Consider the following 26,203-nt stretch of genomic DNA (forward strand, 5'->3'; position numbering starts at 1 on the left):
GGGATTGAGGAGAAAAATTATTTTTCCTCTCCAACAATGGCAATAGATGACCTAAACATATATATATATATAGAATCTTATAACTAATAATTAGAGAGTTCAAGAAGAAATACATAAAACATACAAAGATTGTAAATGAAGAACTAAAAGTGTTATTTGCAAACAATGATTTTCCAGAGAGAAAACTCAAGAGAAACGAAAGACAAATTGTTAGTGTTACAGCAAGTGTGACAGCGGGTGGTCCTGAGGACAAACTGAGTGGCACAGGCAGAGTCGGGAGAATTCAAAGTTTATTTGCTGGCAGGCTCAGAGGGGCCATGCCACCAAATTCTGAGCACCATCTACCCAATTTTCCCCAATTTTATTAAGTTGGGGTGGTCCGAGGGGTGAGGTATCAGGTGTAGGTTAGTTGATGTGTCAGATAATAGATTAATATTATGTTGGTGTGTTGGGCCGTAGAAATGTACAGCCCGTTTGGGAGAGAGACGACCGCCCAAAAAGACTCAGAGTCCAGAGGCTTGATGCAAGAGAGTAAGAGGATTTATTTTCCAGCGCAGCGCAGGGGCTAACAGCATCACCGAGATGGGGAAGCTGCGCGCTGAAGCTCTCAAGCTTAGGGCTTTTATGGGGCGAGACCACACGCAGGTGGCCGGGTAGTTTAGGGTGGGGAAATTCCAGTAGCTCCATCTTGCACAACCAGTTGCACGACCACTACCCAATTCCGAGAACTTGCAACCGACACTTACGGGAAAAAAGAAAAAAAGAAAGAAAAAGAGAGGGGTAGGGGTCTTAATTACCTAAGAGCAAGCATAGTTACAGAAGCGAAAAGCTGGTTAGGCTAGTTTGGGCCTTTAGGCTAGTTTGGGCCTTTCAGGTGCACCAGGCAATAGATTTAGTGTTACGTTGATGCCAGGCAATAGACTAGTTGCTGGGCCAGGTAACAGGCTAGTATTATGCTGATGTGGGTCTTCCTGAGTGGTGGGGGTCTCCGGAGCCAGAAGCACCAAGTAATAGATGGGGGTTTCCCTCATCATTAGAATAATAGATTTATTATAGCAAATTTCAATGTGCAAAAATCAATTGTATTTCTCTACAGCAACAACAATTACACAATGCAATTTTTAAAGGTTACATTTTAAAACAAAAATATATTAACGTGTGGTCTATAGTTGTGCAGATTTTATGGAGAAAATCATAAATCTTTATTGGTATGCTTTAAAAGAGACTTACTAATTATAAAAAAAATAAACGTCTCAGGGTTGTTGTTGAAACTGCAAGGGGGTTTCTGGCCTAGGTCCTGTTGTTTGTTGCACAAAGATCCAATTGTTAAGACAACAGGGATTGCCAAAGAAGAAAGTAATTTTTAATATGAAAGATGTCTCATGAGGAGAATGGGAGAAGCTGCCTCAAATCCATCTCTCCAACTAATGGGTAATCATTGGCTTTTAAAGGAGGGGCCATGTGCCAAGGAACTGGTAGTGGTATAATTAACAAGGATGTACATTGGGGAAGGTAGTGAGGGATGGTGAATCTTGGAGTCAGGAAGTCTGCCCAGGGGCCTTTAGAATCTCAGCTCAGTTGTCTTGCAGAAAATCTACCATTTCTGGGAAATAACTCTAAAGGTCAAGTAGCTAGTTAAGGGAGATGTCCCGGCCTGCGGGACCTTTTGTTACTCACGGGGGGGGGGGGGGGGTCGAGAGGGGGACCGTGCCTGAAAGAGATGGGCGAGAGAAAGGAACGAGACCAAGCAAATGGTTGTCAAGGTCTACTTTACTTGGATTTTTAGTAGGTTTTATATACAGAAACAAGGAAGTAGAAACAGAAAAATAGAGTGGGGGGATGATGAGGCTTGGGTGTGGGCTAATCAGCCCCAATCAGCATCCCAATGGCACCGGAAGCTGTTTGTGATTGATCACTCAACCCCAACTTGGCAGGGGGTCGGGAACAATTGCAGGTAGCATGCCCTGGAGCAAGCACGTCATGGAATGCATTCTTCTCAGAACTATAGCTGGAGGGCTGGGTGCTATTTTCGTCTTAGGCTATTTTCCGGGGCGAGGCCCATGCGTAGGACAAGTCGTTAGAATATGGAGGGTCTTAGTCTCCAGCTGGGAGAGGATTATAAAAAAAAAACCATATAGGGGTCATTGAAATTTGTTCATAGGGCCAGTTACAGTGCCACTATTTAATTCCTTATGCAAAAGAGAAGGTAAAGACCTCAGGCACCTGTGAAGAACTGGCCCCAGAGATCATCCATTAAGGAAATTCCTTGTAACCTCCCATAAGGAAGGACATGCTAATTGTACCTATGCCTAACACCTAAAACTAAAGCCGATTGATTATACTCCACACTGATAATGAATAAGTTTATCTTTACTGTTAACAGAACTGGAGACAAGACAGAATCAGACATTCTTCCACTTATCCAGGGACATCTACATAACTGATGCTTCCTTCACTTCCTTTTCCCTTCTAACATTCCCTTTATTGTATGTAAAATGTAGATTTCCTGGGCCTCACAACAATGTAACCAGTTTGCCTCAGCAGCAACACTCTCCCCTTTTTCCTTTTCTTTGTATGCCTTGAAAATGCTGAAGGTTCCAACTTCCCCTTCAGAAAACACAGCCATAGCTTGCCGGTAATCCTTGTTTTTCCCAGGTGCATCCTTAGCTTTGGCTTACTAAATCTCCATTGATTGAGATTTTTGCCTTATTTACTAGGGTCAACATAATATGTATGTGGATACTGATATTCAGCACATAAAGATATCAATTTTCATTTAATTTCAACAAAATTCCTAATTCCATCAAGTTTTTGTTTTTTATGGACTTTAATAAAATGAAGGAGTCACTAGAATTCTTCCAATGAAATTATAGGGGGGAAGGAAAAACTTTCTCTTAGCCCCAGAAGGTTTGCTGAAAGATCAACTCACAATAAGGCAGACAAATAAGAGAAAGAGATCACAAATTTATTTACTATGCACATAAGAAGAATCACAGAGTGATTATTCAATATCCCAATGGGGTCCAGAAGTTCATATAACTTCCTTTTAGAAAGGAGTGGGAGAGATGAGGAATATAGGTACTTCTCTTGAGTGTCAACAAAAAAGAACCCAAACTCTGTAAAATAATTTGAAAAGGTTTATTCCAAGCCAAACATGTGTGACCATGGCCCGAAGCCATGTCTAAGAAGCCTTGAACAAGTGGTCTCACTGTGGTTGGGTCACAGTTTGGATTCATACATTGTGGGATGAGAGGAATTACATGTAAAGACATACATAAATCAATACATAGAAGGTGTACATTGGTTTGGTATGAAAAGGCAGGATATCTCAAAGCAGGAAATTATAGGTTATAGGTGGCTTTAAATATTCTTTGATTTGGGCTGGTCACAGTGACTCATGCCTGTAATTCCAGCATTCTGGGAGGCTTAGGTGGGAGGACTGCTTGAGTTCAGGAGTTCCAGACTAGCCTGAGTCAGAAAAAGACCCTGTTTCTACTGAAAATAGAAAAATCAGCCAGGCATCATGGCACTTCTACTCAGGAAGGTGAGGTAGGAGAATTGCTTGAGCCTAGGAGTTTGAGATTACAGGACACCACTGCATTCTAGCCAGGGCTTCAGAGTGAGACTCTATCTCAAAGATAAAAAAAAATTCTTTGATTTGTAATTGGTTAAAGAAAGGAAGCTTTGTCTAAAGGCTTGCAATATTTTCAGTTAAGATAAGGAAGTCTGCCAATCAGAGACAAGTCACCAGACTTATACTCGGACTCATGGGATCTGTTGAGTAAATTGAGGACCTACAGGTGTAGTTTAAGCTTTGTCTTGCGTAGCCTTGGGCCTGTTGATGAGTTACAAAGGATATCTCCAAGAAGGGAAGGGGGCATGACAAGGCATGTCTGACCACCCTTCTCATGACCAGCAACTCAGCTTTAGGTTATTTATGGGGTCCCCTTGGTCAAGAGGGGATCCAGTTGTTACTGAAAGCTTGACACTTTATCCTCAAGTCTGCATCAGAAGAAAAAGAACAAGTGGTTCGAGGAGAAGGAAAGAGAAGTTTATTACTTTGCTGTCAAAGGAGGAAAACAGCAGGCTATCTCAAAATCTAAATTCCTATACATAAGCAGAAATACAGAGTTTTAAAAGAGAGGGCCTTCAGTTCTGGGCTATTGTCATTTAACTACAGTTAATGATTCTAATCCTTTCATCCCTGCCTAAGACAAAGCCTGTGACCTCTGCTCACCTGAGAGGCCCATCCAGACTTCTGACCAGGCACCAGGCTTGGGGTGGAGCCAACAGTTCAGCTGAGCCATCTCCTACAGCACAAAGAACAAAAGACATTTCCTTGCCCCTTTGGATCACCTGCATTAGGCAGGGATGCAGGCCTCAGTTCCCAAAAAGAGTGGGGGAAGTGTTAAAGAGAAAGAAAACATCTTTTGCCCTTTTATTTCCCAGGCCATGTCCTCTGTTACACATTGTTGGTTGGGAGGCTTTTGGTTGGGAGGCATTGTTGGTTGGGAGGCTTAAAATTTTATTTCACAGGAGGATGAACAGATACTTGGGAGAATGAATTGAGGGGAGGGGGTGGTGCAGATTGACTTGTAAATGATTCTCTTTGGAAATTAAATTAACCTAAGAGACAAGTATTATTTTTTTAATGGGTTGGGACAGGTCTGGTTGCATTCTTGACTTTCTTTCCTACAATAGCTGTAGAGATAACAGGGAGGAGAAGGAAAGACTATTGTTCTTCTGTATGGGTCCATTTGGTTTTGTTTTATCAACAGAAAAGAAGCCAAACTTTGTAAAATAACTTAAAGAGGTTTATTCTGAACCAGTATGAGTGACCATGGCCCAAAGCCATGCCCTGGAAGCCTTGAGCAAGTAGACTTGCTGTACATGGGTTACAGTTTGGTTTTATACAGGAATTACAGGTAAAGTCATAAATCAACACATGGAAGACATGCACTGGTTTGGCCTAAAAAGGTGGGCCATCTCAAAGTGGGGAGGCTAACAGGTTAGAGGTGGGTTTAAAGGCTCTTTGACTTGTAATTTGTTCAGGAAATGAAGCTTTGTCTAAAGGCTTGGAACCTTTTAAATTAAGATAAGGAAGTCTGTTTGTCAAAGACCAGCTACTGGCCATATATTTGTTGTGTAAACTGAGGACCTGGAGATTTGTCTTGCATATTCTTAGGCCTGTTAATGAGTTAAGGAGAAGGAAAGGATATCTACAAGAAGGGAGGGGGGCATGATGAGCTGACCTCCCTTCTCATGGCCAGCGTATCAGTTTTAGGGTCTCCCCTTGGCCAAGAATGAGTCCATTCAGTCAGCTGGTAGTGGGGGGGGGCGGCTTAAGATTTTATTTTAGTTCGTTGTTTTGTTTCGTGTGTTTTTTTTAACTAACACCTTGCTCTTGGAAAGGTCTGTCTGGTTTTTATGGAGATAGAGGGAAAGCCTCTTTCAATGCCTGTTGATCTCTAAAGGCCTTTAATTCTAATACTCTTTATACCAAGGAGTCATATTTTGCGGTAAAATTCCCGGAGCTCCTTCAAAATGAAAGAGCAAAGGGCAAAAAGTAACCAAGTCATCCTTGAAGAAAAACTACAAAATGAGGCCTCTGCCAGATATTAATGTTAGGTAGGTAGCAAGGAATTCCAGGTCTCCTAGGTATGAAAGGGGCCCCCATCCTGGTGCTACCCCACTTTAATCCTGTTCTGAGCAATTGCCATACCTGGGGGAGGAGGGAACACCCCATGAATCTCCCAATTAGAACTTAGCATGACTCTAGCCCACAGGCCAAGCAGCATAGGTACAACTGAGTCTGGTAGAGTGACCTAGAACAACCGGCTTTCAGAGAGGCTGATGGGAGATCCGCATGTTCAGTAAGAGTCAGTTCATGTAACTCCCAACTGTCCATCATAGTATCCTTTTGGGACACTATACAACAAGATCTGGACCATCACCAAGCTCTCTTTTTGCTCCACAATGGGTCCAGTCGTCATCTGTGCACATGTATCTTGCTCCATAAACCTGTACCTTGCTCTTGCCCAGTAATCCCATCTTTCTCTCCTCAATAACCCTAATTTTCGTCCTTATTTTGCTTTTGGTGTATCTGATCATTCTTTGGCCAAGAGCACACTAAGAAGCAACATTTCAGTCCCTAAGCCTGACATTAAGGTTTATAAAGATATAACAATTTAGGTAGTGTGATATTAGCAAAAGAAAAAAGGATAACAGTGGCAAGAACAAAGACTCCAGAAACAGATCCAAGCCCATATGGAAACTCAGTATTTAACACCAGTGCTATTGCATATTAGTAGGGAAAGATAAACTCTTTAATAAATACTGCTGGGACAGTGAGTTTCTATAAAGAGAGAGAAAAAAAAAAATTGTATTCCTACCTCATACGACACACAAAATCTGCCTCAAGTAGAGTAAAGACCAAAATATACAAAGTTAAAATCTTCAAACTTTTGGAATAAAATGTGGAAGAGTATTTTTGTGCTTTCGGAGTTGGGAAAGATTTTGAAACCAAGAAATAGAAAATGAAACCTTTAAAGAAAAGACTATGAATCAATTAGACCACATTAACATTTAAAACGTCTGTGCATCTAAAGACTGTTTTAAAAAGTGAAAGAAGACAAGCCACTAACTAGAGAAGATATTTGCAATGCATATTGTCAACAAAGATTTAGTGTAGCGTATGTGTACATATATATAAAATGTCTACAAATCCATACAAAAAAATAGCAATGGATATGAACACACACGAAAATGCTCAATATCACTAGTAATAAAAGAAGTGTAAACTGAAATATAAATGGATGCTATTTCCTACCATAAAATTGGTTAAAATGTAGTGTGATTATATGGAAAGTTGAAAAGAATTTAGAGCAGTGGAAACTTTCTTATATTTGTGAGAGTGTAAATAAACTGGTATAACTACCTTGAAGAACATATGTTAATATGTGTGCACAAAGACATCATATAATACGTGTATACAAAGGTATCATCAAGGTGTACTAATGAAAGTCCAATGAACTCTAAACACCTACCAACATAAGAATAGGGAAATAAATTTTAGTATAGTCATACAGCAGAAACAAATGAATGAATACTAAATGCAATGTGGTATTCTAGATTGGAATCTGGAACAGAAAAAGGACACTAGTGGAAAAACTGGTGGTATCCATGTAAAGTCTGTAGTTTCATTAATTGTAACATACTAATGTGAATTTCTTAGTTTGGACAAATGTACTGTAGGGGTGAGGGGAAACGTGCCCTTTCCCCCCAAAGTTTGCTGAAACATCAACTCACACTTAAGGCAGATTAATAAATTTTGTTTGTTTGTTTTTTAAATTTTATTTTGCTGTTTGAGCATCTGGGTCAGATGGGTAGATGGGTGGAGGCTGAAAAGTGTGTCCTCCCAGAAATGTTTATTTACCAATACCATATGCATGGGGAGAATCACAGTGATTACTCAATCAATACCTAATGAAGTTCAGTTATTTTTATACATACCTTTGGGGGGGGCAGGGAAATGAGGAGTGTAGGTAATTCTGTTTAGTGGCCATAAATGGTTGCTAGGGAGGATGACTAGATGGGGGACACAGATTTACTTGCAAATTAACCCGAGAGACAGGTATTATGTTTCAGATGATCTGGGCTAGGTCTGGTTGATCTTTTTCTCTGCAATATATTGAGATGACCGGGAGAGGAAGGGAAGTCCTTTGTCCCCTTTGATTTTCGATCAGGTCAGTACAGCTTATGCACACAGAAGGAAAGTCTCTTCCATGGGCCTGTTAATCTGTAAGAATCTTGAGTTCAAAATATTCTTTTTTTTTTTATTTTATTTTATCCAGCATATTATGGGGGTACAAATGTTAAGGTTACCTATATTGCCCTTGCCTCCCTGCCCCCTCGAGTCAGAGCTTCAAACGTGTCCATCCCCTGGTTGGTGCACATCGCACTCATTGTGTATGTATATACCCATCCCCTCCCCCCCACCTGCCCGACGCCCAATAAATGTTAGTCCTGTATGTCCACTTAGGTGTTGAAAATATTCTTTATACAAAGGAGTCATATTTTGGGGTGAAATTTCCAGAGCTCTTTCAGTACCATTATTGTGTGGGATGAACATTAGGGGAAGTTGAGGGAATGGTCTATGGGAGCTCTCTGTATTCTGCAACTTTTCTGTAAGTCTAAAATTATTCCAAAATAGTGTATTAAAAAAAATAGAGTTTCTTATATCACTAAGGATTAATCTCCCAAACAAAACGCTGAGAAAATAGCAAATTGCAGAAGACATATATAGTATGTAACCAACTATATAAGTTTAGAAGTACTTGATATGTTTTATTTAATATGTATGTAGTATAATTTTTAATATATACTTATATATATGTTTATAATTTTAAACATATATACTTAAATGATAAACACCAAATTAATTACTCCTTGAAGGTGAGGAGACTGGCATATGATCAGGAGGGTTATCAACAGGATTTAAATTTTATTTGCAATGTTTAATTTCTTAATTTGCTTGATGGATATGTTAATTAATTGTTAGTGGTAATCATTTTTCCTTTTATACTTTGTATACGTATAGTCAATCATCATGCTGTATACCTTGAATATATACAATATTCATTTGTCAATTATACCTCAGTACAGCTAGAAAAAAAATCTAGTTTGTCTGTCTAGATACTTTGTCCATGGTGACAAACAAAGCAAAACAAAACCAGAAAAAAATCATTTTGGCTTCTTATGGTTTCTGTGTTTATAAGCTAATAACAGCAAGTCATCTTAAAAATAATTCTGATCATTTCTCTTACAATGTAAGATGTTTTTACTATATGTAAATAAATGAATTGGCGGTGTTTGTCCCTTGAAGGGGAAAGGAGAGACGTCCAGGAGAGCGTGCTAACAGGTTAGGGATAGTCCTTCTCTCCCACGTGCACCTCCTGGTAGGAGCCCCATGGGAGACAGAATACCAGCGTTCATGCGCTTTCATTCTCGCGATTACCAAGCATGCTCTTTTGAGGTTTATTTTAAACAAACAAAGCATATATTTCTATATTTAACTGTTTCCTGTGCTGGATCAACAGCCTCCACAACAACAACAAACAGTTTAGTCTATAAAATGCAATGATTCCTTACAGAATTTTCGGAGGGCTTTGATTTGTTTTCAATTTGTTCTTCCATTTGTCGCCACCAGTACTGAGGCTCCACCTAGGGCCCTCTTCTATAATTACATTCATATTCGTTAAAGCTAATCTCCTCCTTTATGACAGCAATATGTAAAACAGTTATGCAAATAAGAGAGACTGGTGGAGTCTTTGCTTTTTTTCCCCTAAGCATGTGTCTAACATAAAAACTGATTTGCTCACTCCCAGGAACGGAACCACTGCTAGGCAGTGAACTACCCGGGTGGCGTGCCAGGCAGGGATGTAGTTAACATCTTATCTCTGGCCTTGGAATGTTGCCCTGCAGGAATGCAGCCAGGTAACCTTTGAAACAGGTGGTCCCAGCCCAGGCAGGGGAAGTAAAATGGAAAAACAATTATTAATACCTTCTTGTGCGTCGCAAGGAACTGCCAGCTAGGAAATGTAGGAGAGGCTTAAATCAGATGGAGGCAGAGAAAGATCAAAGGTAGACCTAAAGAATTTGGCTTAGAAGTTACAATATGATACTTAAAACTTTGGGTGTCTTCTCTACCTTTTACATTTCTATTAGTTGGGTTCTCATCCTTGTTCTCCTAGTCCAATGGGCTATTTGTTCTTTCATTCCCTGTCTCTCCAGCAGTGAGTAATGCAGAATGATTCGAGCTAGCACCCCAGAGTGTTTTGACTCACACCTGCCATCTGTCTGCTTAGTCACCGCGGTGTAAGCATCCTTCCCCTAACTGATGATTTTTATTTGATAGAAGCATTGGCAGGCAGCAGTTGTTGTGTTAGGTAGGAGATTGCTGGATTCCCCGTTTTCTTTATTCTTGTAATGATAGCGGCATGGCGAATTAATGTTTCAGATATTCACTTGGCTTTTCCTTGTAACTACCATATGTTCCTAAAGATACTTAGTGTGGGGAGAGTTGTGAAAAAGGAGATGGGAAATGGGTTATTTTCAATTTTATTTTAAAATTGTAGACATATAGACATTTAGACCATTATCATCCAGTACAAAGCAAAGTAGAAATCTTCCAACTTAGTCATAAGCCCAGCCCTCAATTTCAGCAAAACTATCCTGACTTTCTGATATTGATATTCTTACTCTGTCCAGTTTGGGGGTGAATTCTCTATAAAGGAAGACAGAGGTGTAAAGAGTGAATCTTCTTTACATACAGTCATGGAATCAAGTAAACATTGTGATTAAAATGACTATTGTAGGTACACATTCAATTTGGGCAAACAAACCCACTTTAGAAGCAGGACACAAACCCGAAGCAGAGTCAGTTTTAACACATACTACATGTAGTAACAAAAATGCATTTTGTATTATTTCATACATGCTAATATAAAATACATATGTACAGCATAGGAAAGAAAAATAAAATAAACCAGCTTGTACCCACCACTCAGCTTAAGAATGAAAACTCTTACCACAATAAAATTAAATTAAAATATAAATTTTTAAAAAAGTAAAAAATAAGAATGAAAACTCTAACATATTTTTGAAGTCTCCTTCTGTGTAACCCCACCTAATATCAACACCCTTCTTAACTGACTCCACTCTCTGCGTCCTACATAATCATTATCTGGAATTATGGGTTACCATTCCTTTATTTTTTGTTGTAGTTTTTAAAAATGTTTATATCCCTAAATAATATATTTGTTGGATTTGCATGTTTTTGAATTTTATATAAAGGGGACTTCAGTGTATAAATTCTTCTGTCACTTTCTTTTTCATCAGCATTGTATCGTTTGTGTCAACGGAAAAAAGCCAAACTGTAAAATAATTTTAAAGAGATTTATTCTGAGCCAAATTTGAGGACCATGACCTGGAGCCGCTGCCAAGAGGCCTTGGGTAAGTGGACTGGTTGTGGCTGGGTTATAGTTTGGTTTTTATACATTTCAGAGACAGGGGTTACAGGTAAAGGCATCAATCAATACGTGGGAGGCATACATTGGTTTGGCCCAAAAAAGTGGGACATCTCCAATCGGGGAGCTTACAGGTTATAGGTGGGTTTAAAGATTCTTTGGATTGTAATTGGCTAAAGACATGAAGCTTTGTCTAAAGGCTTGGAATGTTTTAACATAAACCGTTTACAGAGATAAGCCACCATTTGTTGCATAAACCTGCAGGTTTGTCTTGCATACCCTTAGGCCTGTTCATGGGTTACAAAGGAAGTCTCCAAGAAGGGAGGGGGGGCATGATAAGGCTTGTCTGACCTCCCTCCTCCTGGCAGGCAATTTTGCTTTAGGATATTCCTCTGGCCACGAGGGGGTCCATTTAGTCAGTCAGTGGGGGGGATGAGCATTTTAGTTCACATTCGTGTGGCCACAGGAGGCTATAGTCCATTTGTTTTCACTAATACATATTAAGTATCCCATTGTATGAATATACCACAACTTATTTATCCAGTCTTCTGTCAATGGTTCTTAGTGCTGGTTCCAATTTTTTACCGTTAAAAACAGTGGTGCAGGCTGGGCGCGGTGGCTCATACCTGTAATCCTAGCACTCTGGGAGGCCGAGGTGGGCAGATAGCTTGAGGTCCGGAGTTCGAAACCAGCCTGAGCAAGAGCGAGACCCCATCTCTACTATAAATAGAAAGAAATTAATTGGTTAACTAATATATATAGAAAAAATTAGCCGGGTATGGTGGTGCATGCCTGTAGTCCCAGCTACTCGGGAGGCTCAGGCAGCAGGATGGCTTGAGCCCAGGAGTTTGAGGTTGCTGTGAGCTAGGCTGACGCCATGGCACTCGCTCTAGACTGGGCAACAAAGTGAGACCCTGTATCAAAAAAACCCACAAAAACAAACAAACAAAAAAACCAAAAAAAACAGTGGTGCAATGGATATTTTAGTACTTGGGTCCTGTTGCACACGTGTGAGAAGTTTCTCTGGTCTGGGGTGTGTATCTAGGTGGAAATTGCTGGGTATCAGGTCGGTGCATCTTCAGCGTTACTAGATGCTGCCAAATTATTTTCAAAGGGGATTGGACAAATGAACCCTCATTAGCAGTATGTGAGAGTTCCTAGTGTCCCCCATCTTCACAAGCATGTTGATCTACCAGGCTTTAAAATTTTTGCCAATGTTTTGGTTATAAAATCATATTTTAGCCTTCTGATTATAAGTAAGGTTAGACATCTTTTTATATATTTCCAGTCATTGGTTTTCCTCTTTTGTGAAGTGTGCATCCATGTTCTTTGCCATTTTCTGTTGGTTTGTGTGTCTTTTTGCAGGAGTTTTAAAAATATACAGACTATTGATCCTTTATTCTAACTAATATGTGTTGAAAATGTATTCTCCTAGCTTGTGGCTTCTCTTTTTTCTTTTTTTTTTTTTTCTTTTTTATGGTGTCTGTCAATAAACTAAAGTTCTTATTTTGATAGAGTTATGTATTTATCTCGCTTTTATTAATACTTTATGGATTTCTGCCTCTTTTTTTGTCTTAAGAAATCCTTTTGTAATGCCCAGTTTCAAAAGTAAGCTGTATTTCCTTCAGGAAATTTAAAAAAATATATGTATTTAATATTAGGAATTTACTTTTTTGTTATACTGTGGGTCCTTATAGAAAACTAATTTTGCAGTCATTATTTATTAAATTATCCATTTCTTCTACACTTCTGTAAAATTACAGCTCTGACTTCTTCCATATATGGAAGATCCTATCTTTGTTTCACTGGTATATTTATTTACTCCTGCACCAGTAATACCTTTTTTTTTAGACACAGTCTTACTCTGTCACCTGGGCTAGAGTGCAGTGGCATTATCATAGCTTGCTGCAACCTCAAACTCCTGGGCTCAAGTGATTCTTCTGCCTCAGCCTCATGAGTAGCTGGGACTACCAGCATGTGACACCATGCCCTGCTAATTTTTCTATTTTTTGTAGAGATGGGGTCTCGCTCTTGCTCAGGCTGGTTTTGAACTCCTGGCCTCAAGCGATCTTCCTACCTTAGCCTCCCAGAGTGCTAGGATTCCAGACATAAGCCGCCATTCCCAGCCCAGCAACACACTTTATATAATCTGGTGAAACTTTAAATAATCTTGGAAATCTAATGAGCAAATTCTTTCCATCCCTACATGTATATTTCTTCTTTAATAGTGTATTAGCTATTGTTTTTTCTCCTTGGCTATTCTTGGCCTTTTGTTCTTTTGTATAAACTTTAGAATTGGCTCATCAGCTTCCACAGAACAATTCAATAAACTTTTCCTGAAGATTTACTTTCTTTCATTATAATTTTCTATAACATAGACTAAGTCTACACAAATAAATGTTAAATCATTTTAAAGATGTGCTGACAGATAAAGGAATGTGTTAACTCAATAACACCAATACTAAAAAATTTAATTAATGAGATCTCATTTTGCTTAAAAAACATGAAACATCACAGGAAATGAGCCAAGATCAATGAATAGAGATCTTAAATATTTTATCCCAGCCAGCTCATTTTAAAATCATGCCTATCTTGAGAGAATTTAAGTTTTCGATAACCAATTTTTATGTATCCAGCTCCATTATAGATACTTACAGAAAATATATAAATGATGTAAAATATCATTTTGGTCTTTTAAGGAGTTATAATTTATCATGGAAACAATTGGTAAACAATACAATCTCAAACTTTGTAGTTCTATGAGCTATTGTGGAATAAGGTAATGCTTTTGTTCTGGACATATTCAGTTTGGGACAATAGAAGAATATAAACATGAGATGAGAACACAGTTGAGGTGTCAACTAAGTTTTTAAAAGCTAAAGCTAGAATTCTCAGGGTCTCCAGCTGAGAATTTAAATAAGACTGTGTTTGGATGAGGCACTTGTGAGTGTAACTAGAAGTGCAGCAGGGGCTGCTGCTCAGTTCAGGAGGTTTATTGTATGAATTCAATTTAATTTCAAGCCTCAAAAATTTGAGCACCAACAATAAGCCAAGTATTGTTCCTCTAAAGTCTCTGCCCTCAGAGAATCCAGAATCTGATAGGCACTGAGATACTCTCAGAAAAGCAACGCATTCTTTGGGAAAAGAGATTCTGAAATAAAGAGGTTCTGGAATGAAAAAAGAGAGCACTCAGCTCCATTCCTCCTCTGCCTTCCATCCTTCTTATCCCCACGCCAGCCCTGGCATCCCTCTCACTTCACTCAGTACTACCTGTAGGGAACGTGCAGGGCGCATGCAAGTCTACATCTGGAAAGAGCTGTAGCAGGAGGAAGCACCAGTAATGGTGAGCTAGACAGACAGAAATTAGCTGCTGTCACATGGCAGTGGAGAGGACTATTTTCTGAGCACAAGTGAGATGCCCCCTAGAGAAATTAGTGGGGAGATATTGAAAGGGAAGAAGAGAAAATTTTGGATTTCTCCAATTTGTATGATACCAGTGAATCTTACTCAACTGGGGACAATACCATATCCCCAAAGAGTATTTGTAAATGTGTGTAGGTATTTTTGCTTATCACAAAATATATAAGCAAATATATATATATATATATTTTTTTTTTTCTTTTCTCTTTTTCTTTTTGAAACAGGTTCTCATTATTTCTGGGCTAAAGTGCAGTGCTGTCATCATAGCTCACTGCCACCTCTGATTGCTGGGCTCAAGCGGTCCTCCCACCTCGGCCTCCCCAAAGTGCTAGGATTATAGGCATGAGTCACCGCATCTGGCCTAGGGTTTTAAATTCTTAAAATTACTTCTGCCAGGCATAAAGGGCATTGAGGGAGGCCTAGTTGTTATTGAATTTGTGTTTTAAAGAAATGGAGAATTTTCTTTTATCCAAATCCCAAGAGAATAGAGATTAGTGCAGAAATTCAGAGAATAAAGGACTTAAATTTATTATCTGTGTTCTCTAATTCCAGGGAAAATAACACATAAATCATTCCAAGAAAAGAGTTCTTTTTCTTTTACGGAGGAGGAGAAAAAAGAGCAATTATCTTAAATGAATGCATTCCTCCTTTTCTAAGTAGGTTTAATATTATATCCTCCTGTTGTTGAAAACCCACTTCTTCCTTGTTTGCCTGCCAGGGGAAATTCCATTTCATTAATCTAAATGGGAATTTTCAGAATAAAAAGAGAGAAAAATGCTTATCCAGAAAAAGAGGAAGACACTAAGCCAGAAGCAGCAGGACGTGTACCAGAAGAATATTATGGGTCAGATATCAAAGAGAGAGTCCACCTTTAGCAGCACATACTGCTGGGTCACCATAATTTCTGCTCTATTTTAATTGCAAAAGTGGAAAGCATATTCCAGTCCTTCATACATAATGTATCATTCTATCAACCATCTTGAATGTTAAAAAGATTCAGTCTTGTGAAACTCGTGTATTTTTTGAGAATCCTCGTAAATGAAAATATAGTATATATTTTATTTTAAGTTAAATAACTTACAAATTGGAAGTTTCTCCTAGTTGAAAGAATTTAGAAAACAGGGAAGAAGGAAAGGTGTTCTGGAAAGAATGATAACTTTAAAGCCAGATAGCTCAGCATCAAATCTTGGCTTTACTATTTTATATCAGTTCATTTTTGCTTATATGAAGCCACTTCAAAACACAATCCCCTAAAAGCATAATCATTTATGCTCACAACTCTGTAGATTGGCAATTTTGGCTGTACGTGTGAATGTTCTTATTTTGGTCTCACCTCGACTCACTCATGTGGCTGCATTCGACTGGCATGTCATCTGGGGAGAGGTTGTTCATGAATGGCTCGACTCACCTATCTGGTGGGTCGCTGGAGCAACAGGGCAATTGGGCCACATGTCTCCAACCTATGGCAGGCTAGTCTGGGATTCCTTATGTGGTGGCTGGGTTCCAAAACCAGCAAGACAAAAGTTTCAACATGTGATCACTTTGTAAGACTCTGCTTACATCACATTTTCTATTTTCTCATGAGCCAAATAAGCCACTTGGCCAAGCCAAGAATCAGGGTGGGAGGTGACTGTTTAAAGGTTGGATGCAGGGAGGAATATTTTGTAAACAATCTGTAACAGGTGGTGATGGCTGAATATGGTTTTAAAGAATACAGGCCCAGCACGATGGCTTATGCCTATAATCCCAGTACTTTGGGAGGCCAAGGTAGGAGGATCCCTTGAGGCCAGGAGTTCAAGACCAGCCTGGGCAACATAGCAAGATCCCCTGTCTCTACAAAAAATAAATAAATTAGCTAGGCAAGGTGGCACATGCCTGTGGTCCCAGCTACTTGGGAGGATAAGGTAGGAGGATCAATTGAACCCAGGAGGTTGGAGGTTATGGTGAGCTGTGATCCCCACCATTGCACTCTAGCCTGGGTGACAGAATGAGATGCCACTTCTAAAATAAAAAAAGAATACATAAGATTTTATAGATAGACAAGTGAGAAGGAAATTCATTGCAAGACGAGTGAACATTAGGATAGACCATATGTGAGGCCACAAAAACAGATCTTTAAAAATTCAGACAAATGAAATCATATCTAGTATTTTCTTTGGTCACAATGGAATAAAACTAGAAATTAATAACAAGAAGCATTGGAAACTATACAAACACATGGAAATTAAATAGTATGCTTCTGAATGACAGTCAGTCAATGAAGAGATTAAGAAGGAGATTTAAAAATCTCTTGAAACCAATGAAAATGAAAACAAAACATACTAAAGCCTGTAGTACAGTAAATGCAGTATTAAGAGGAAGTTTATAACAATAAGTGCCTGCACCAAAAAAACAGAAAAGTTTCAAATAAACAACCTAACAATGCATCCTAAAGAGCTAGAAAAACAAGAGCAAGCCAAACCCAAAATTAGTAGGAGTAAAGAAATAATAAAGATTGGAGCAAAAATAAATGAAATTAAAACCAGAAAAACAATACAAAAGATCAATGAATCAAAATATTGGTCTTTTAAAAACATAAACAACATTGACAAACCTTTTGCCAGACTAAGAAAAAAAGAAAGAAGATACCAAAAAAGAAAAACGTAGAAGAGAAAGGAGACATTATAATTGACACTACAAAAATTCAAAGGATCATTGGAGGCTACTATGAGCAGCTATATGCCAATAAAGTGGAAAACCTAGAAGAAATGGATAAATTCCCAGACACATACCACCTACCGAGATTGAACCAGGAAAAAATCCAAAACCTGAATAAACCAATTATTAGTAATGAGATAGAAGAAGTAATAAAAAGTCTCCCATCAAAGAAAAACCTGGTACCCAATGGCTTCACTGATGAATTCTACCAAATATTCAAAGGAGAACTAATGCCAATCCTACTGAAACTATTCCAAAACATCAAAGAACACTCCCAAACTCATTCTATGTGGCCTGTATCACCCTGATACCAAAACCAGAAAAAGACATAACAGAAAAAGAAAACTATAGGCCAATATCTCTGATGAACATAGATGCAAAAATCCTCAAAAAAATACTAATGAACTGAATTCAACAACACATTAAAAAGATTATTCATCATGATCAAGTGGAATTGGCCCCAGGGATGCAAGCATGGTTCAACATATGCAAATCAATCTTTGTAATACATCGTATCAACAGGATAAGGACAAAAACCATAGGATCATTTCAATTTCTGCTGAAAAAGCATTTGATAAAATTCAACATCCCTTCATGATAAAAACTCTCAAAAAACTGGATATAGAAGGAACATACCTCAACACAATAAAAGCCATATATGACAGACCTATAGCTAGTATTGCATTGAATGGGGGAAAACTGAAAGCCTTTCCTCTAAGATCTGGAGCAAGACAAGGATGTCCACTTTCACCACTGTTATTCAACATAGTACTGAAAGCTCTGGTCCAGAGCATTCAGACAAGAGAAAAAAAAAAGGGCATCCAAATTGGAAAGGAAGAAATCAAATTATCCTTGTTTGTGGATGATAGGATTTTATATCTAAAGAAACCTAATACTTTAGTATTCAAACTGATAAACAAATTCAGTAAAGTTGCAAGCTACAAAATCAACATACAAAAATCAGGAGCAAGAGCTATACTGTCTGGATACTTTCCGGACAGTGCTCATATTCAAAAGAAAAGAAATCAGCATATCAAAAAGATATCTATTGCACACTATTCACAGTAGCCAAGATTTGGAATCTAAGTGTCCATCAGCAGACGAATGGATAAAATGTGGTACATATACACAATGTAATATTATTCAGTCATTAAAAAAAAGAATGAAATTTTGTCATTCGCAATAACATCGGTGGAACAGTAGAACATTAAGTTAGGTGAAATAAGCCAAGTACAGAAAAGCAAATCTCACATGTTCTCACTCATGTATAGGAGGTAAACATTAAAACAATTGAGCTCATAGAGACAGAGAGTAGAATGATAATTATCAGAGGCTGTGAAGGGGAACAGGGAGAGGGGCACAGTGGGGTTGATTAATGGGTACAAAAATATAGTTAGATAGATAGAATGTAAACTACTTGGTAGCACCAGAAAGTGACTATAGTCAACAGTAAGATATGTTATACTTTAAAATAACTAAAAGAGTAGAATTAGAATGTTCCTAACATAAAGAAATGATAAATGCTTGACATGATGGATACCTAATTACCTTGATTTGATTAAAACACATTGTATTGGCGTATTGGCGTATTGGCCGGGCACGGTGGCTCACGCCTGTAATCCTAGCATTCTGGGAGGCCAAGGCAGGCGGATTGCTCGAGTCAGGAGTTCGAAACCAGCCTGAGCAAGAGCGAGACCTTGTCTCTACTATAAATAGAAATAAATTAATCGCCCAACTAATATACATAGAAAAATTAGCTGGGCATGGTGTCACATGCCCGTAGTCCCAGCTACTTGAGAGGCTGAGGCAGTTGGATTGTTTGAGCCCAGGAGATTGAGGTTGCTGTGAGCTAGGCTGATACCACGGCACTCACTCTAGCCTGGGCAACAAAGTGAAACTCTGTCTCAAAAAAACCCAAAAACACACACATTGTATGCCTATATCAAAATATCACATGCACCGTATAAAGATATATAACTATTATGTACCCATAATAATTAAAAATTTAAAAGTTAAAATGAAAAAATTAGAAATAAAAATCAATGAATTACTAAGCTCTTTCATCTATAGTTTTGCAAAATTATTATTAATGTTACTTTTTGGTGGAAATATGGAGAGATTAATCTTACAGTATTAGAATTGAATTTGAGATTGGAATTCAACTTTTCATTTTAGCACTGCTCAGTGAGCTGAAGGAGCTTATCCAGTGCTACAACGCTGGTTAATTGCAGAGCTGAGGCCTTCACCCAGCTCATCCTTCTTGGTCCAGTGCTCTTTATACCACATCAAGCTGCCTGGATCACACAGCTGATGATATTGACATCTTGTAATTGTTTGCTCATGCATTTATTCATTCAACAAATATTTCATAAGTACCTAACATATGCCATCACATTTCTAGGCACTTGGAAAACGTCAGTGAATCAGACAAAAAAAAAAAAAAAATTCCTGCTTTCATGGAGCTTGTTATATAGTATTCATTTTAAAATGTGTTTTTTCTTTATAGATAGATGTACATACACATAAAAACAATATAGCACAGGGCAAACAGTGAGATTTGAATTTTACTCTTGATGTTACCTCTTGACAACTATATGACTTTAGAAGGTAGCCACTAGCCACATATGGCTATTTAAGTTAACATTTAAATTAAATGTATTTTTAAAAAACTAAAAATTAATTTCCTCTGTTGGACTAACCATATTTTAAGTGCTCAATAGCCTCATTGGGCATTTCCATCAGCCCAGAACATTCAGCTGGATAGCAGTGGAATAAACAATCTCTAAGAACTACTCTAATTCCAAAAATGAAAGATTAAATAATATCAACAGGAACCAGTAATACTCTACCTCTTGAGATGTCCAGAAGAGATTGAATTTTTCTTTGAGGAAGAGAACAGAGCCATTGTTTGGAAATAATCTAATCTAATCACATATTTGTTCATAAAAGTTCAAGGGGAAGTCAAAACTCCTCATGTCCAGAACACAAGAATGATAAATAGAATATGTTTGAATATAGGGAGAAGCAAGTCATCCTCACCTAATGAATGTTTTGTGGCTATGATCCTACAAGTTTTCCTAATGAGGCCTCTAACAATGCAGCACTTTGGAGGAAGAAGGAAGCCTGACTCTTACAGAGAAAGCCGATTGTTCTATTCATTAACTAAACACTGTCTTGCAGGGCTGATTCTCCCATGATGGAATGATTTCAGTTAAGACCTTTATGTCATTATTATCCTCTCAATTTAAATTTGAAACCAGTTTCTATATTCAAAGCTCACTTTTTCCTAGTATTCTAGGCACTTCCTATAAACAGGATGAAAAGGCCTTATGCTATTTTTTCCTTTCTGAATTCCTAGGCTCGAAGGTGTGAGTGAATGAGTAGGTGTGTAGTTAGTGCATGTATGTGTTTCTATTGGAAAAGGAGGATAAGGCATAGTCAAGATTATCTTTCAGGGAGTAGTGATAAATAGCGATCTGGTTACCCACTGCCATCCCATGCTCCTAACCTCTTTGATCTTTATAAGTCTGAGAATCTAAAGCAGTATGTCTCCACCTAGAATATTTCAGATACCTCACCTGGGAGTCAGATAGGACTTGATTTGTTTAAATAGCTGGTAAATTATTTAAATGGATCTAAAGACAGCACTTTTATATTTTAATATTTGTGTGATTATACTTAAAAATGTTTAATGTTTTATAATCCTCATAACAATCTTATGTGGTAGGAAGTATCATTATTTCCATTTCACAAATAAGGGAACTGAAATTATATATATATATACACACACACATATATAAATTATATATAATGGCTTCACTCTGCCTTTGAGAATGTTTCTAAAAACCTACACATCTGTCTTACTGTCTGAGTTTGTGACAAGGTATAGAAACTTACTCTAATAAACTTATTGTACTAGCTCTAATAAAAAGAGGGATTGTTGTACAGATAGAAAATACTACTACTACAAAGGGCAATTGCAGGAAGTAATCAGGCCTTACAGAAACTACAGTGTGGTTGGACAGCTTCTCTCTAATCTCTGATTCTTTTCTGCAAAGCTCTTAGCTTCTTTTTCCCCATACCTTCTACTTGCTTGTGTCTATGGCTTGTCATGGAACAGACTCTGGCCCCTACTCAGAGCTTCACTATCCCAATTTAAACCATCTATGTCTTTTTGTTTAAATTCTCTAGACAGAATCTGATGGGCTCACCTTGAGTCAAGGGTCCAATCAGGTGAATGGAGAGTCAGGTCACCAAAGCACAAGCATGAGTGCCTACCTAGTCCCATCCCTTCAGCAGATGTGTGCAAAGGGCAATTTTATAGCAGGACCCGAGGGTGGGGAGGTGGTGACAGTTATCTCTAGTATAACAATGAAACAGATCTGAAAATACATTTTGCTTAATCCAAGTCCAAGGTAATAAAATCTTTATTGAAGTGTATTTAAACCCATGTTTGCTTTCAAGAACGTAAAGTGAATTGTAACAATGGTTTAAAGTAGTCTCAAGATGTTTGGAATTTTATAATTAGCAATACGATTGTATAGCATGTTTAATTGTATAGCATGTTCACAAATTATTTTGTAATTTACAAACTTGTGATATTCAATTGAGAATATATGGATAATAATTGTTGTCTATTTTCCTAACTCTAATACACAAAAGAGATATTCCTGTATACTTCTACCAAAGCTTGCCTATCTATGTATTGATGATACATGAAATTATTTAGGTCATATAGGGTTAAATAAGATTTATTGATAGTATTAAATTAATTTAATTTTTTCCACTCTTCCACATATCTGCAAGGCACATATGTGCCTTGCATTCAATTTCCATTGGGCAGCTCTAGTTTAGACCATTAGGATTGCATTCTCTAGTATTCGCAAGTAAAAAGCAGTAAGGACAGACATACCATCTGAACTAAAATATTTCAAATATTTATTACATCCTAAATACTTATACATTCAATAAATTAAATTTTTATGCCTCCTTTTCCTTTTCCCATTTCACAAGCACTTATCCTATAGTCCTTTAGGTGTTTCGAGTTATCTGGTTTTTTTTTTTTTTTTTGGATGGGGATCTCTGCTATGTTGCTCAGGCTGGCCTCAAAGTCTTGTACTCAACTCAAGGGATTCTCCCGCTTCGGCAGCTGGACCTACAGGCACACGCCACTGTACACACCACCACACCTGGCTCCTTTTAGTTGATTTTTTTCCATCTGTTGCTATTCCATGTTTAATAATTCTTTACTATTGGTGAACTACTTAATCCTTCTTAGCCTTGTTCCAGTCATTTTAGCTTTCATTTTTCCACTATGATTTATAATCTGCCCCCTTTCACTAATCTCTAACCTGCCTCCCTTCCTGAGTTTATGCTTTGTTTAGGTCATATTAGGAGATGACTTCTTATCATCACTTTTTCGTCCCCTCAGTTTCCCGGTCTATTTCTCCTTCCACATTGGTCCCCTTCTGAACCACAGGCAAAGCTGTTTCCTCTGAAGCATTTTCTTCTTCGTCTCTTTTCTCCTTCCACTTCCTCTCCCTCTTCCCCTTCCTTTTTCTCTTCTTCTTCCTCTCTACTTTTCATTCTCTTGCTCTCCCTTCACATTTTATTTGGAAATAATTTCAAATCCAGAAAATTACAAGAATAAGAAGACTACAAAGAGTGCTGCATATCCACAACTCAGATTTACCTATTATTTATATTTTACATTATTTATATTATATTATTTATATTTATTATTTATATTTTACAGCAGTTGTTTTATCATTTATGTGTTATGTATCCACATATAAAAATGTTTTTCTGAAAAGTTGATACAAGCTTCCTTGTTTCTTTTTTCCTTTCATTTTGGGCCCTAGAAGGTGAATCAGTCTACCATTTTTTATGGGTGTATAATAATCACAATTGTATTTGTTCTATTTCACATGCATATTTCACTAGTTCTTATATCTAATTGGCCTGCCAGTTAGAGAGTAATATTCTTCTGGCAGCCTTAGTCCTCTTTTTCTATTGCAACTTCGTGGATGAAATCCTTTTATTTTATTATAATTTGAAATGTGTTCATTAAGTCTGTCAGGCTTGTGCTTGGCATTCCAGATAATAATGGTAAGAGAAACACACCCTGCAATCATAATTCTAATCAAAGTTCATGCCACCACAATATTGATAATTGTTTTCATTCAGTGATAGATACATGGATATTCATTATACCATTCTTTCTATTTTTGCATATGCTTGAACATGTTTATAGTAAAAAGTTAAATTTTAAAATACCTGAAGTGCCAGGAATGCATTCTATAGGTTCACGTCAGTTTATTATCAGAATCTTTTGCCGGGCAACAGTTGTCTTACCACTGGCCTAAAGGTCAATAAGGGATATTCTTTTTTTTTTTTTTAATAAGGGATGTTCTTGTGGTGCACCTTTCTTATTTCCCAGAGAACTTAAATAGAGTTTTTATTAGTTCTAAATAAATATTTGACTATATTTAATTAATTAATTCTATGTATTAAATACTCTCAAATACATTAACTCCCCCTTTCAAAAAAGAATTTTAAAACCTTTTCAAAAAGAATTTTAAAAATTACATTTATACGATGTATTTGTGCAACCGTGGAAAGCTGGGCTTGAGGCCAGGATCTAGTGCTATCTCTATGCATGCAACACATTAAGCAATTGTCTCTTTGCTTTGCAGTGGTGGCCCTTCTGTGTATATATAGGTGACCTGCAAAGTAACTGTGCTGTCTCCGCAGCCCATCCATCTCTGAAGCCAAGCTGTCTATAGGAGTTTCAGCTGCAGACTCTGCACACATCCGCTTATCTGTCATTCATTCCTGATGGCTATGTCCCCTCCTTCCTTGCACATATTGTTCATTCAAGTGGAACTCATTTGATCATCATAGCGAAACAATATGCTGAAGTGTTTAAATTAGTTTTCTCTTTTAGGCGATTCTCCTCTATGATATTAATTTACATAGTAAGCATTTTCTTCCTTGATGGTACCAAGGAAAATAGCCCAGTCAGATTTGAATGATCAAAGGTCCTTAAATCAGTGAAGTTCAAAATAATAAACTGTGAAATATATACCATGTTACCCTGAAAATAAGACCAACCCATAAAATAAGCCCTAGCAGGATTTCTAAGCATCTGCGCAATATAAGCCCTATCCTGAAAATAAGACCTAGTGATGGGCGTGGCTACGCAGCATATCTGCACAACCCATGCATTTGGTCGCAGAGCGGTAAAGAGAGCAACCCTTCTTATGAAGAGCTCCCCGTTAGAGCTCTATTGCTTGACATGAGAGATTGGGGCCAATGGTTCTAAAGGAAATAGAGTCACAAGAAATTCAAGATGGAATTCGGGGTTTGGAAAGTTATGATGATGTTCCAGAAGAAGATGACTTAACTATATTTGAATAAATGTAGATTGTTGTACCATACCTAAAAAAAAATAACACATCCCCTGAAAATAAGCCGTAGGGTGTCTTCTTGTCTTCTTTAAATATACGACCCTGTCTTATTTTTGGGGAAACATGGTAATAGTGTGTCTATTCCAGCTTGATTAATTCCAAACTCCCTGGAATCAGGGAAACTTTTCTAATGGAAGCACTCTTGAAAACGTTTTGCATGACAAATGGGACATATAAATGAATAATTGTCTTATAAAATATTAAAATTTACTTAGAAAAAAGACATTCTCCAGATAGTAAATGTTCACTGGCTGAGGCAAGGTTGTGTCTTAGCAAGCTTATCCACTACTAATTATAATGTACTTTCTTCTAGTGCTCATTTAGTCCAAATGTAAATATCCCAACATAATTACCCTTGGAAGGCTATTACATGGTATTGGTTGCTACAATCTGGGAACATTCCCAGTGGAATATCTCCAGTTTTTTCATTTCTCTATTAATAGTTCTCCACATTTTTTTCATGTTACACATGTTTTTTTGAAAAACCTATGCTGGATGCTTTTTATTCTTCAATAGGAGTTTAAATACTTTATATTTTAATGATAATTTGGAAAATTCAACATCTTTATAGTCATAAATTAATTTTTCTTGCATAAACAACTCAAATTATCATGAGCTAGAAAGGCAAAATAATTACAGATAGGTATTAATTTTAATAAAAATAAAAATGTGACCCACAATTATAATTCTCTATTTCTTCTTTTTCCAATCATTTCATCATCACTTAGTTTTAAAATGACCTATAAAATATTATAAAAATATAAGTTGCAGATACTCTTTAAATCTGCTGATTAAAACTCAAAACTTTTTGTGTTTTTTTGTCAGAGTTTGTTGAAATGTATATAATACCATTCTATCTGGACACCTAGGAGTCTATACTCATGCATATGGTCATGGAAAAAATATAAAGTGTTAATGTTATCTTGTATGTTTCTTACATAGGCAGAAAAGCATGAATTGTTATAAAAGTAAATAGGTATTTTTTGAGTTTTCAGAAGTACTTTATCTTTTGTCAGTCATAAAATTCAAACATGTTTATGATAGATAAATCAGAATATGTATATTAAAAAGAAATACAAAATTTCACATAGTTCCATCTTCAAAGATAAAGTTAATGTTTTGCATATTTATTATACATACTTTTATATCCCAGCTTATTTCTTTAAAAAATTATTATAATTATTTATTTTACCCCATTATTATACATTTTATACACATTCCTAATGTTTTCCAGAATATAATTATGTACCATAATATATATAACCACATTACTATTCATACTATCTTTGATTTTCTTTTATAAATAATTTCGTGAGAATTTCATGCTTGTATATTACAACTTTCCTTTTTAGGAATTTCTTTAAGAAGAAAAATTCTAAAAGTGGAATTACTCAGTGAAGAGATACAGTAATTTTAAGAATTTTTGATATATTAGTAACAAAAAGATTTAAACCAATCTATAGTCCCAAAGAAAATGAGAATGCCTATTTTATTGTGTTTTTACTAGCATTCTGTATTTTTATTCTTGAAATATGAAATAAATGGAGAGATAAAAGGGGAATCTACTTGTATCTAATACTTTCCTTTAGT

The 26,203-nt window shown here is 37.1% G+C and overlaps 1 protein-coding gene across 1 annotated transcript in view; it reads right to left on the bottom strand.

The window, feature by feature from the left end:
• The window catches only part of SH3BGRL2 (SH3 domain binding glutamate rich protein like 2), a 115,201-nt gene extending 110,894 nt beyond the window's left edge, over nt 1-4,307 (bottom strand). Inside the window, exon 1 of the mRNA XM_012769127.2 lies at nt 4,238-4,307. Within this exon, the coding sequence (XP_012624581.2) occupies nt 4,238-4,307 (70 nt within the window). The remainder of the gene's footprint in view (nt 1-4,237) is intronic.
• Between the last annotated feature and the right edge of the window lie 21,896 nt (nt 4,308-26,203).

This window comes from Microcebus murinus, chromosome 5 (genome assembly GCF_040939455.1).
Source record: "Microcebus murinus isolate Inina chromosome 5, M.murinus_Inina_mat1.0, whole genome shotgun sequence".
Classification (NCBI taxonomy): Eukaryota; Metazoa; Chordata; class Mammalia; order Primates; family Cheirogaleidae; genus Microcebus; species Microcebus murinus.